The 15,406-nt window shown below is 45.5% G+C and overlaps 1 protein-coding gene across 1 annotated transcript in view; it reads right to left on the bottom strand.

Annotated features, from left to right (window-relative positions):
* The window catches only part of ephb4a (eph receptor B4a), a 108,740-nt gene that overhangs the window by 57,631 nt on the left and 35,703 nt on the right, over positions 1-15,406 (bottom strand). The window contains exons 2-4 of the mRNA XM_084320566.1: positions 6,506-6,576; positions 5,160-5,441; positions 1,123-1,513 (exon numbers count right to left, since the gene is read on the bottom strand). Of these exons, the coding sequence (XP_084176692.1) occupies positions 1,123-1,513; positions 5,160-5,441; positions 6,506-6,576 (744 nt within the window). The remainder of the gene's footprint in view (positions 1-1,122; positions 1,514-5,159; positions 5,442-6,505; positions 6,577-15,406) is intronic.

Here is a 15,406-nt window from a genome sequence, read left to right as displayed (position 1 = left end):
AACCATCCCACCAACCATCCCACCAACCATCCCACCAACCATCCCACCTACCATCCCACTAACCATCCCACAATCCCACCAACCATCCCACCAACCATCCCACCAACCATCCCACCAATCATCCCACCAACCATCACATCAACCATCCCACCAACCATCCCACCAACCATCCCACCAACCATCCCACCTACCATCCCACCAACCATCCCAACAACCATCCCACCTACCATCCCACCAACCATCCCACCAACCATCCCACCAACCATCCCAACAACCATCCCACCTACCATCCCACCAACCATCCCACCAACCATCCCACCAACCATCCCACCAACCATCCCACCAACCATCCCACCAACCATCCCACCAACCATCCCACCAACCATCCCACCTACCATCCCACCAACCATCCCAACAACCATCCCACCTACCATCCCACCAACCATCCCACCAACCATCCCACCAACCATCCCACCAACCATCCCAACAACCATCCCACCTACCATCCCACCAACCATCCCACCAACCATCCCAACAACCATCCCACCAACCATCCCACCAATCATCCCACCATCCCAACAACCATCAAACCAACCCACCCCCAACCATCCCACCAACCATCCCACCATCCCACTAACCATCCGCCCAACCATCCGCCCAACCATCCCACCTACCATCCCGCCAACCATCCCACCAACCATCCCACCAACCATCCCACCAACCATCCCACCAACCATCCCACCAACCATCCCACCAACCATCCCACCAACCATCCCACCAACCATCCCACCTACCATCCCACTAACCATCCCACAATCCCACCAACCATCCCACCAACCATCCCACCAACCATCCCACCAATCATCCCACCAACCATCACATCAACCATCCCTCCAACCATCCCACCAACCATCCCACCAACCATCCCACCAACCAGCCCACCAACCATCCCACCAACCATCCCACCAACCATCCCACCAACCATCCCACCAATCATCCCACCAACCATCCCAGCAACCATCCCACCAACCATCCCACCAACCATCCCACCAACCATCCCACCAACCATCCCACCAACCATCCCACCAACCATCCCACCAACCATCCCGCCAAGCCGCCCACCTGTGCAGCGAGTGAGTCCCTCCGCAGGCTCGTATCCCGCCACGCAGGCGCAGGACGTGGTGGGCTGTCCCACCCACTGGCCGTCCTCCCCGCAGAAGAGCTTGGGCGCGCGCGGCCGGAGCCCCTGGTGGCCAGCGTTGGAAACGCACACGCCCTGCGCCTCCTGCACCAGGGTGCGCGGCACGGTCTCCGGGAAGGAGGAGAGGGCGCTGGTGAGGCCGGGGCACTTCTTGAAGAAGACGCGCACGGAGAGCAGAGCCATGCAGGCGCCCTGGGCCTGGAACGCCAGGTAGAAGCCCCTCTTGGACAGGGGGCCCAGGCGCAGCGTCTTCACGTTGAACTTCTTCTCCCCGCCCTTCCTCAGGAGGAAGTCCGCGGCCACCGTGTCCACCTGAGGGGAGACCAGTCCTTTACAAATGCAATTGTATCAATTTTTTTTTTATTATTATTATTATTTTCTTTTAATACATGTATATGTACATTTACATTTAGTCATTTAGCTGACGCTTTTAACCAAAGCGACTTACAGGTTCTGTACAGTAAGAAGGTTATGAAATGTCTATTTATAAAAAGAATATGACTGATGTGTGATTATTATTCATGATTAGTGCTGTCAGGCGATTAAAAAAATGTATCTAATTTACAGGATTTGTAATTAATTAATCTAATTAATCGCATTTTAATCGCATAACCATTTTAGGCCTGATATTCTATATTCTATAATCATATTTCAAATGGCATGTGTCCGGATGGCAGAATTCAGTACTGTATCTACAAAACCTTCTGTTTAATCATCTTCCATTTATTAATTTGCTTAGATTTTTCAGGTCTGGTCAATTTTAGCATGGTGTTATTCACAGTCAAAGATAAAAAATATTTGCATTGATATTCTCATTTGGTTCATTACAATTTACTCAAGCCTAGTAACAGACACAGTATTTCTGACACTGGGGATACATTCCCTGAGATCCATAGATGTCCCTAGAATCAGATACCAAGAACATGCAAATGGTCCATATTAAAAAAAGTCTGGAAATGTGTATTCTACGTTCTTATGGAATGAATGGAAAGAAATATAAAAAAAAAAGAAAAAAAAAAGTACATTTTCATAACGCGATAATTAGCTGTGTAATTAATTAATCTAATTAACATGATAAACTGACAGCCCTATTCATGATATATACTGTTATGGGGCTAAGTAAGCAATCAACCCTACAAAAGAACCCTTAGTTGTTCTGTATATTTGTTCAGACATTGTGAATATAAATACAGACATTCTGCTCTAAGCTACAGTAGGGCCAACCTTGCAATGTTACAACATTTACCTAAAAACCTAATTTTTTTTATTTATTTTGCCCCTCATCTGCACACTCAAACTATGAATTATCTTGTGCAAAGTTATTGGATTAAATTGTTGGAATGTGTGCTGTCATTATGATGTCACTATTCCAGTAAGTATTACATTTCTTATTTTTTATTTTTTCATTTCATAGACCTGTATTTTTGGTGGATTGTACCTTTAATTTGGGACTATAACTATTGGAACCAGAATCGTAAACACTTTATCTGCTAAATAAACTGGTTCTAATGTTGCTGCTGGTTCCTCTGTGAGTCGGTGGGAAACCATTGTTGCCGTATGAGCTTGAAAAGTGAAGCAAAGCGTTGCTCTATTTCTGCCGGGCAGGTGAGCTCACTGTCGCTAATTTCTCAGAAGTCTCCTACTTCAGCTTTACAGTAACACAACAAAATAAAGTCATTATACATTCCACAACGTATGCCCGCTGGCGTATCGCACACCATGGTAGACTGAGCGGGGAGTGGTTGGCGGCAGGGCCTTGTGAGCGGCTTTAAACACGTGTAACTTATAAACCAGTACAGGGCACAACAACGTGTAACTTATAAAGCAGTACAGTACAGTACAGTACAGGGCACAACAACAACTCATTCTGGAACGTGAGCCGCTCTTTCCCCGGCAGGGTCATAGCGAGAGCGCCGTTGTCATCGTTGTTCGAGGCCCGTATCCCTTTTCCTATAACCTATATTTCTGTCTTCTCTCCTGTTTCCCCTTTTGAATAGACAACAAGCCTGCCGGCCTGTGTTTTCATACTGCAATTACGTTGGCATCCTCTGTCGTGGTGTTCTGTTACACACATTCTCCCACTTTAGGAAGCGAAGGCTTATTTTCAATGAGTTAATCTGCCTTAATCAATGCCTCCGAGGAGCTCAAACGGAGCTACATCCGTTCCCTGACTGCAGGGGCTGGAATCACAGTCACTATCAGACAGAAGCCACTAACCCTACTACCCTCAGTATCTACACAACCAGACAGAAGCTACTAACCCTACTACCCTCAGTACCTACACAACCAGACAGAAGCTACTAACTCTACTACCCTCAGTACCTACACAACCAGACAGAAGCCACTAACCCTACTACCATCAGTATCTACACAACCAGACAGAAGCTACTAACTCTACTACCCTCAGTACCTACACAACCAGACAGAAGCTACTAACCCTACTACCCTCAGTACCTACACAACCAGACAGAAGCTACTAACCCTACTACCCTCAGTACCTACACAACCAGACAGAAGCTACTAACCCTACTACCCTCAGTACCTACACAACCAGACAGAAGCCACTAACCCTACTACCCTCAGTACCTACACAACCAGACAGAAGCTACTAACCCTACTACCCTCAGTACCTACACAACCAGACAGAAGCTACTAACCCTACTACCCTCAGTACCTACACAACCAGACAGAAGCTACTAACCCTACTGCCCTCAGTATATACACAACCAGACAGAAGCTACTAACCCTACTGCCCTCAGTACCTACACAACCAGACAGAAGCTACTAACCCTACTACCCTCAGTACCTACACAACCAGACAGAAGCCACTAACCCTACTACCCTCAGTACCTACATACACAACCAGACAGAAGCTACTAACCCTACTACCCTCAGTACCTACACAACCAGACAGAAGCTACTAACCCTACTACCCTCAGTACCTACACAACCAGACAGAAGCCACTAACCCTACTACCCTCAGTACCTACACAACCAGACAGAAGCCACTAACCCTACTACCCTCAGTACCTACACAACCAGACAGAAGCTACTAACCCTACTACCCTCAGTACCTACACAACCAGACAGAAGCTACTAACCCTACTACCCTCCGTACCTACACAACCAGACAGAAGCCACTAACTCTACTACCCTCAGTATCTACACAACCAGACAGAAGCCACTAACTCTACTACCCTCAGTACCTACACAACCAGACAGAAGCCACTAACCCTACTACCCTCAGTATCTACACAACCAGACATAAGCTACTAACCCCACTACCCTCAGTATCTACACAACCAGACCGAAGCCACTAACCCTACTACCCTCAGTACCTACACAACCAGACAGAAGCTACTAACCCTACTACCCTCAGTACCTACACAACCAGACAGAAGCTACTAACCCTACTACCCTCAGTACCTAAATACACAACCAGACAGAAGCTACTAACCCTACTACCCTCAGTACCTACACAACCAGACAGAAAACACTAAGCCTACTACCCTCAGTACCTACACAACCAGACAGAAGCTACTAAGCTAAGCAAATCTTGGACCCACCAAGATTGATCATATTTTTTATGATCAATCATATTTTGGGGGAAAAACAATACTTTCATTCTGCACCTTTCTAAAACCTTTACATTTAAAGTAATCAAAAACATATCTGCTAAATAATTCCTGGTACATTCACATTCAGTCATTTAGCTAAACTTTTATCTAAAAGGTACCTTGGTTTAGGGGATATGGTTATGGTTAGGTACCTTGCTGTAGGGGTTATGGTTATGGTTAGGGTTAGGTACCTTGGTATAAGGGTTATGGTTATGGTTAGGTACCTTGCTGTAGGGGTTATGGTTAGGGTTAGGTACCTTGCTGTAAGGGTTATGGTTATGGTTATGGTAATGATTAGGTACCTTGGTGTAGGGGTTATGGTTATGGTTAGGGTTAGGTACCTTTCTGTAGGGGTTCTCCATCCAGGGCGGATGTGTGTCGGTGGCCTCGTTGGCGTCTGCCTGGTAGTAGTAGAGGTTGAAGGTCTCCTTGCAGCTGCGGTGGTGGCCGCTCCGCGACGAACACTCCATCACGGTGAAGCGCAGCTCCACGTACACCTGGGTCGCCGCCCGCCGCGGGATCAGCCCACTGCGCAGCCAGTGGCTGGAGGAGCTGTCCGTCTGGCAGATCTGGTAGGTCCTCACACTGGTGTTCTCCTCGTCCAGACCGCTCACCTCCTCCCACTGGGCAGGAGGAGGAGGAGGAGGAGGAGGAGGAGGAGGAGGAGGAGGAGGAGGAGGAGGAAGAGGAGGAGAGGGAGGAGGTGGAGAGGGAGGAGGAGGAGGAGGAGGAGAGGGAGGAGGTGGAGAGGGAGGAGGAGGAGGAGGAGGAGGGGGAGGTGGAAGAGTAAGTAGAGGAGGAACACAACGTAAACCAATGGATAGATTAGATTAGATTCGTTTAGATTAGATTAGATTAGATTGAAATGTATTGTCATTATACAGCACAAGTACAGTACAACAAAAAGAAGTTTGGCATGTATATACCGTATATATTAGGGCTGGGACTTTATCGCATACATTTCGATTAATTAACTACAGAAAGAATTAAAAGTAAAGAAAATGTATGCATTTAATCGCATTATGATTTTTCTTTATTGTGTAAGAATGTTACCTTTCAAAGGAGACCAGACTCATGCATGTGCTATAAGTATAAAGTATAATAAATCGCAAATTTCTTTTTTTCTTAGTCTGGTTTGTTCATACAGAAGGCTGAAAAAATAAGAGAAACTTTATCAATCAAGAGTTGTTTTTTTCCAATGGTCAACTGTTCTGGAATGTACTGCGTTTTACTTTTACCTCGTGCTTGAGTTTACAAAAGGTCCTCTGCGCTATATATATATTATTCCTAAAATTGCTGCACTTTGTTAACATTTTTATTTTATTGATCTGTTGGTCTGTGTAGTAGCTAATACAGAATTTAGCTGCTTAAACGTATGTATTGATTCACTCGTATACCAAAATCAGTTTGAATTGAAAATTTTTGCTTTTCGGATCAAATATCAATCAAATATACACAGACAGACAGACAGACAGACAGACAGACAGACAGACAGACAGACAGACAGACAGACAGACAGACAGACAGACAGACAGACAGACAGACAGACAGACAGACAGACAGACAGACAGACACACACATACAGACACACACACACACACACACAGACACACACACACACACACACACACACACACACACACACACACACACAGACACACACAGACACACATGCACAGCACATTACCTCAGGCTTGGAGTTGGAGTAGATGGTCCATTTTAGATCTGAGGTCTCCGTCTTTGTGTTCATCAGCACCTCTGTTAGAAGACAACAAGGACAAGTGTCTCACTCTCAAGACTCCAGCTGTACATCTTAAACAACAAGAGTCTCACTCTCAAGACTCCAGCTGTACATCTTAAACAACAAGAGTCTCACTCTCAAGACTCCAGCTGTACATCTTAAACAACAAGAGTCTCACTCTCAAGACTCCAGCTGTACATCTTAAACAACAAGAGTCTCACTCTCAAGACTCCAGCTGTACATCTTAAACAACAAGAGTCTCACTCTCAAGACTCCAGCTGTACATCTTAAACAACAAGAGTCTCACTCTCAAGACTCCAGCTGTACATCTTAAACAACAAGAAGAAGGGTCTCACTCTCAAGACTCCAGCTGTACATCTTAAAGAAATACTCAGAACGCCAGTAAATAAAGATTTGATTTATCAATCAAACGTGTCCCAACGTGTGGAAGTTGTCTCGTACAAATGTATTTAGTTTGAGACGTCTGGAGTTAAAGGTCAACTGCGTCCCTCTCTAGAATTACAATAGGTCGTCTCCGTTTTTCTTCTGAAGCAGAAAATGAGCTTCATTCTCTAGAAGTGTTCTCAGTTCTGAAGCAGAAAAGGAAACGTTTGTTCTGTTAGTGCATCAAGTTAAGTCAAGACTGGCCGACCATGAAAAGGAAATGTTACATTTGATTCGTTTGATAAATACAATAAAAAATACACTAAACAATATAATATACAATGTACTATAAGTGCAATCATAATAAAAATGTATACAATCAATTAAAAACCATTACAGATAATGGTGGAATGGTTGGAGACCAAAGTGTTGAGTTTTAGAGTTTGTTGTTTGATGTTCTACATGTCAGCATGTAGAGCACAGAAGCTAAAAGCAGACTTCCCAAGTTCAGTGGAGACTCTCTGTGCTTTAAGTGTCAGAGCCAGTCATTGGAACGTGTTCTATAGGGTCCAGATGTCCACAGAGATACAAAAACAGATCCATAAAAACTAGGGATGTTCGATATTGGCTTTTTTACCGATATCTGATATACCGATATTGTCCAACTCTTAATTTCCGATACCGATATCAACCGATATATGCTGGGTTCCCCCCCCCCCCCCCCAAAAACGGAATAATTTCAGGTAGCCTAATTAACATTACATATCTCTTGTCGTGGAATTAACACAACATTATGCATACTTTTGACAATAAATAAAATAAGAATGTGTTCTTACTTGCTTGCCTGGGTAAATAAATGTAAATATAATTTTTTTTTTTAAATACAACTTTTTTTTTTGTTGAAAACCGATACCGATAATTTTCTATATTACATTTGAATGCCAATATTGGCCGATAATATCGGTAAGCCGATAATATCGTACATCCCTAATAAAAACAGCTGGATCCATCCAACCCCACTATACGAGTCAGAGTGGTGAGTACCATAACCATCACCGGTGAATGATCTAATGGCTGAGTGGTATATCACCCCATTCAGCTGGAGGAGATTTACACATTAATATGGGGGGGGGGGGGGGGGCTGTCAACATGGCACAGAGTTCAGGGAGATGATGACAGCTGAGAGAAAGAAGCTGTTCCTGAGTCTGCTTGACTTGGAGTGGAGGTAAATGGTGTATTTAAAACAGCTTTTATCCGAAGTGCTTTAGAATTTGTTCTTCACATTTTACCCAGTAACTCACACATTCACAGACCGACGGCGGAGGAGACCATGCAAGGTGCCGACCTGCTCATCGGGAGCAGTTAGGGGGTTAAGTGTCTTGCTCAAGGATACAGCGGGAATCGAACCGGGAACCTCCGGATTACCAGGCGACTGCTCTACCTCCCGAGCCACTGTCGCCTCCCGCTAGCTATTCATATCCAGGGCATGTCGCCTGGCAGCTCCGCGGAGCGTAGCTTTCTAGTTTCAATGACATTTTCTAATTGACTGTCATAATATATAGACATTGAGCCACCAGCTCTGACATGCGAGCGTGAGCGCCGGGATGAAGGCGTTATGTGTGTGTGTGTGTGTGTGTGTGTGTGTGTGTGTGTGTGTGTGTGTGTGTGTGTGTGCGCGTGCGTGTTTGCGTGCGTGCGTGTGTGTGTATAGGCTCCAATGTTTACATGCAGTCAACAATGAGTTGAGTCTGGGAGATGATGAGATTAGGGCCCGGCCTTCCTGTAAGCATTCTCCGCTTCCTGTCTCCTCGTTCTGGGGGGAGGGACCGAGGGGGTTGATCTGTGCCAACCAGCGACGTGCTCAGAGAAGGGGGTGAGAAGAGTGAGATGGCCCACGAGAGAGTCTTCACACGGAGGCCGCCTGTCTGGTCTTCCTGTCTTCCTGCGCGCACTGGAAACAAAACGTTCTCCCACACTGCGGGTGGATGGAGGTAGATGACCTCGCTCCGTGCCAACAGTCGTTACCATAGCGACCGGTCTAGTGCGGACCACAAATCATTTTTTTTTCTGTTCTCTCCAAAACTATCATCAAATAGATATCATTTCATTTTTTTTTATCCACTTTTTTTCTCCTTGTTTTCTATTTTTCTCCCATCCCAATTTCGTGTATCCAATTCTCCCCTCCCCTGTCTTGAACGTTGCTCGACTATACCCCCCACTGGTCGGTTGTAGAGAGGATAGAAGCCTTGCATGTTGTATGTATTGAGCTGTACTGTACTGTACCCATTCTGCAATCTGTTAATAAAGTTTTCAATCAATCAATCAATCAATTGCGTCACGCGTTCCCTCCGGCACACGAGGAGGCAGCCTGTCACATCTTTTCGCCTGCCAGCGCGGACTCTCATTGGCGAGGTGTAACGCGTGGGAGGCTCACACTACCCTCGCCACTTGCTGTCTCTGCTGTGCAGGCGTCTCCCAACCGACCTGTAGGGGTCGCTGTCCACAACGTCCAATCCCCACCCATCGACTTCCACCCGCTGACTCTGCCAAATGAGCCAGTATGACGGCCGGCCCAAGCCGAAGGCAATGCTGAGACTGGGATTCGATACCGGAGTCTCTTGCATTGGTGACGAGCGCAATCTCCGCTACGCCACCCAGCCGCCTGATATCATTTCATTTTTAAAGTGCAGGCAAAAACATCAGGTGGTTTTGTGGATAATGTATGGCTCCCCATTGCCGCACACGAATCCGCGTCAAGGCCCTCGACCTGGCATACCGTCCGTGCGGCAAAGGGAACCGCTCCCCCCTACCTCCGGTCAATGGTCTCTAACTACACACCCTCAAGTAGGGCTGGGGGGCGATATGACGATATTATATAAATATCGGGTGCAGTTCATTAACGATACACTTTTTAAACGTATCGTGGATATCGTGATGTTTTGCCGTCGCGTTAGAGGCCGCCGCGGCTGAGATGAGACTTACACGCGCAGTGCTAAATGCTTTCCTCTCCCTCTCGCAGAAAAAAAAGTCTGTCAAACACACACTCGCCCAAATTACGTCATCTACACGCACATACACGCACGCAAGCGCACACACCTAGCCAGAGACAGAGAGGCGGTGGCTCGGTGCCACAAGATGAGTGACCAAGGCGAAAACTAAAGCGAGGACTCTACCGTAGAATTAATTCCAAAAAAGGGTTCTACATCAGTGATATGGACCTGGTTCGGCTACACGTGAACAGACGTGAGTCAAAGCACCATTCTGTGCAAACTTTGTAAAGCTAAAGTCGGGGCAACGGGAGGAAACACTACCAATATGCCGAAAGCATTAAGTTGCACGGTAGCCCTACTACAGTACCTCGAGTGTTTTAAAACCACAGCCAAAACAGACGACGCTAACTACATCATTTGCCAGCAGCAGCATCCCTTATGACAAGAAGAGCAAGCGATGGGGGGAGATCACAGATGCGGTAACGTTCCACATAGGAAAGGACATGGTTCCATTGACAACCGTGTAAAAGGCAGCGGAGCCAATGTTGTCAAAGCCTTGGCTTTGAACAAGTGGACTCGACTCCAGTGTTTTGGGCACAGGCTTCACCTGGCCATTGGTGAGTGGAATAGTTCATATAAATGTATGCAAAAGCATTCGATTACCAGTTATAAGCTACTAGTTTGTAGATTTACATAAAAAATATCAGTATTTATATCTAATGTAACAATTAAAGAAATTAGTCGTCATGTGTGAGTGTGGTCGTTCATTTATTTTTAAACAGTCAAAAGTTTTTTTTAATAAGATAAGTACTATGTATGCCCTCTCAGTTATATTTGCCCTACAATAAATAGTTACAATATATAATCTAATAATCTAATATATAATCTAAAAAAACAAAAGGCTAAAAGGCTAAAAATGAGTCTTTCGTCTTTAATGTTAGCTTGCAAACTCAAATACTGTCTTGGTAAGCCTCATAATGAATTGTTTGGGGAAAAAAGGAAAAACATCGTGATGTGTATCATGTATCGCCGAAAGGTCCGAAAATATCGTGATATCATATTTAGGCCATATATAGCCCAGCCCTACCCTCAAGACCCCTACACTCTGCATCTTCTGGCCGCCTCAGACCTACTCCTATCCGAGCTCCGGGAGGGTCATTAAAGAGAAGTCGCCTATTCTCAGTCCTTGCCCCACAATGGTGGAACGAACTTCCCACCCCAGTTAGGACAGCCGAAACCCGTGCAATATTTCGCCGTCGACTAAAGACGCACTTCTTCAAACATTATCTGAACCATTATCTAACTTAATTTACTGTCCCACTTGTCCTAATAAACTAACCTACACTGTAGCACTCAACACTTTGATGAACATTGTTACTCAGCTTATAGAGTTGTGCCCTTCCTGATGACTTGTCGTACATAACTTGTAAGTCGATTTGGATAAAAGCGTCAGCTAAATGACTAAATGTAAATGTATATGTATATGTATATATATATGTATATTTGTACTCCTGTTGGGGCCTCTTGGACCAGATCGACATTGTAAATAAGAAACCTGTTCTTAATGTTTTATCTGGCTAAATAAAGGTTTACAGGTGATAGAGAGACAACAGAGAGACAGGTGATAGAGAGACAACAGAGAGACAGGTGATATAGAGACAACAGAGAGACAGGTGATAGAGAGACAACAGAGAGACAGGTGATAGAGAGACAACAGAGAGACAGGTGATAGAGAGACAACAGAGAGACAGGTGATAGAGAGACAACAGAGAGACATGTGATAGAGAGACAACAGAGAGACAACAGAGAGACAGGTGATAGAGAGACAGGTGATAGAGAGACAACAGAAAGACAACAGAGAGACAGGTGATAGAGAGACAACAGAGAGACAGGTGATAGAGAGACAACAGAGAGACAGGTGACAGAGAGACAACAGAGAGACAGGTGATATAGAGACAGGTGATAAAGAGACAACAGAGAGACAGGTGATAGAGAGACAACAGAGAGACAGGTGATAGAGAGACAATGGAGAGACAACAGAGAGACAGGTGATAGAGAGACAACAGAGAGACAGGTGATAGAGAGACAACGGCGAGACAGGTGATAGAGAGACAACAGAGAGACAGGTGATAGAGAGACAGGTGATAGAGAGACAATGGAGAGACAACAGAGAGACAGGTGATAGAGAGACAACAGAGAGACAGGTGATAGAGAGACAACGGAGAGACAGGTGATAGAGAGACAACAGAGAGACAGGTGATAGAGAGACAGGTGATAGAGAGACAGGTGATAGAGAGACAACAGAGAGACAACAGAGAGACAGGTGATAGAGAGACAACAGAGAGACAGGTGATAGAGAGACAGGTGATAGAGAGACAACAGAGAGACAGGTGATAGAGAGACAACAGAGAGACAGGTGATAGAGAGACAACAGAGAGACAGGTGATAGAGAGACAACAGAGAGACAGGTGATAGAGAGACAACAGAGAGACAGGTGATAGAGAGACAGGTGATAGAGAGACAGGTGATAGAGAGACAACAGAGAGACAACAGAGAGACAGGTGATAGAGAGACAACAGAGAGACAGGTGATAAAGAGACAACAGAGAGACAGGTGATAGAGAGACAACAGAGAGACAGGTGACAGAGAGACAACAGAGAGACAGGTGATAGAGAGACAACAGAGAGACAGGTGATAGAGAGACAACAGAGAGACAGGTGATAGAGAGACAACAGAGAGACAACATAGAGACAGGTGATAGAGAGACAACAGAGAGACAGGTGATAGAGAGACAGGTGATAGAGAGACAACAGAGAGACAGGTGATAGAGACAAAGTCACAACAGAGAGACAACAGAGAGACAGGTGATAGAGAGACAGGTGATAGAGAGACAGGTGATAGAGAGACAGGTGATAGAGAGACAACGGAGAGACAACTGAGAGACAGGTGATAGAGAGACAACAGAGAGACAGGTGATAGAGAGACAACAGAGAGACAGGTGATAGAGAGACAACAGAGAGACAGGTGATAGAGAGACAACAGAGAGACAGGTGATAAAGAGACAACAGAGAGACAGGTGATAGAGATATACAAGAGAGAGAGAGACACTTTTAACCCATATATATATATATAATATCAGCTCTACATGTGATTATTAAGAGCAGCAGAGCAGACTGGCGTGTGGGGAATCACAGATGATGGGTAGGATGTGCTTTGTCAATTATAAATATATAAATGGTGCATTTATATAACAGCTTTTATCCAAAGCACTCATGGGGAGTAGGGGATTAAGTGTCTTGCTCAAGGACACTTCGACAAGCTGCCCGGGAGGAGCGGGAATGAACCTGTTATCATTCTGCTATAGGGGGGGAAAACACTCAATCACAATCCCCACAATGAGCTGAGGATGCAGTGACAGTGTCCTTGTAAAATAGTGTTTCAGGTAGAAAAAGGGGAGGATAATGGCAGCTTATACCCACCGTCTACATCCTGTGAGTCAGACTAGTTGCTAAACACGTCGCCTGAATCTGTTTCTTTCTTTACCATCTTCTGTATGAGAGACGACCAGCTAACCTGCTGCTGCAACTCTATTACTAAGAGACATGGTTCTTCATTAGACGCGTATGGCCATAGAGGTGAAACCAGTCAGCCAACCATTCAGTCAACCAGCCAGGGAACCAGCCAGTCAACCAGCCAGCCAGTCAACCAGCCAGTCAACCAGCCAGTCAACCAGCCAGGGAACCAGCCAGTCAACCAGCCAGCCAGTCAACCAGCCAGTCAACCAGCCAGTCAACCAGCCAGTCAACCAGCCAGCCAGTCAACCAGCCAGGGAACCAGCCAGTCAGTCAACCAGCCAGTCAACCAGCCAGTCAGCCAACCAGCCAGTCAACCAGCCAGTCAACTAGCCAGTCAGCCAACCAGCCAGTCAACCAGCCAGTCAACCAGCCAGTCAGCCAACCAGCCAGTCAACCAGCCAGTCAACTAGCCAGTCAGCCAACCAGCCAGTCAACCAGCCAGTCAACCAGCCAGTCAACCAGCCAGTCAGTCAACCAGCCAGTCAACCAGCCAGTCAACTAGCCAGTCAGTCAACAACTACTTGTTCATGATATCGCCAAACACACACGTACTGTAAATACACGCACACACACACACACACACACACACACACACACACACACACACACACACACACACACACACACACACACACACACACACACACACACACACACACACACACACACACACACACACACACACACACACACACACACACACACACACACACACACACACACACACACACACACACACACACACACACACACACACACACACACACACACACACACACACACACACACACACACGCCCCCACACCTCTGAAATGAATCAGGAGCCCCTGTTTTGGCTACAGGGTTGACTTCACTTAATGCATAAGGAAATATCTTTCACTTTCACTTGTCCCACGCCTTGTTGTTATAACGACACATGTTGTTGTAACGCGGTTGGCCGAGGATCCTGACTGGAATCAAAGAACTTCTGGGGGCAAAGAGTATAGATTCTACCTCATTTCATCTCTCAAGATCTGCCACAGCAAAGGTTGTGTATCACCATGGAACCACTGTTTTACTTAGATACTACCATGCTATAGTCCACTTTAAACCACCGTACCAATGATAATACCATGGTATAGTCCACTTCAAACCACCGCACCAATGATAATATCGTGGTATAGTCCACTTTAAACCACCGTACCAATGATAATACCATGGTATAGTCCACTTTAAACCACCGTACCAATGATAATATCATGTTATAGTCCACTTTAAACCACCGCACCAATGATAATATCGTGGTATAGTCCACTTTAAACCACCGTACCAATGATAATATCATGGAATAGTCCACTTCAAACCACCGTACCAATGATAATATCATGGAATAGTCCACTTTAAACCACCGTACCAATGATACTACCATGGTATAGTCCACTTCAAACCACCGTACCAATGATAATATCATGGAATAGTCCACTTCAAACCACCGTACCAATGATAATATCATGGTATAGTCCACTTCAAACCACCGTACCAATGATACTACCATGGTATAGTCCACTTTAAACCACCGTACCAATGATACTACCATGGTATAGTCCACTTCAAACCACCGTACCAATGATACTACCATGGTATAGTCCACTTTAAACCACCGTACCAATGATACTACCATGGTATAGTCCACTTCAAACCACCGTACCAATGATAATATCATGGAATAGTCCACTTCAAACCACCGTACCAATGATAATATCATGGTATAGTCCACTTTAAACCACCGTACCAATGATACTACCATGGTATAGTCCACTTCAAACCACCGTACCAATGATACTACCATGGTATAGTCCACTTTAAACCACTGTACCAATGATAATATCATGGTATCGTCCACTTTAAACCACCGTACC

The sequence above is a fragment of the Notolepis coatsorum genome (assembly GCF_963971535.1).
Source record: "Notolepis coatsorum genome assembly, chromosome: 8".
NCBI classification, from domain to species: Eukaryota; Metazoa; Chordata; class Actinopteri; order Aulopiformes; family Paralepididae; genus Notolepis; species Notolepis coatsorum.
This window is presented reverse-complemented; position numbering and strand designations above follow the sequence as displayed.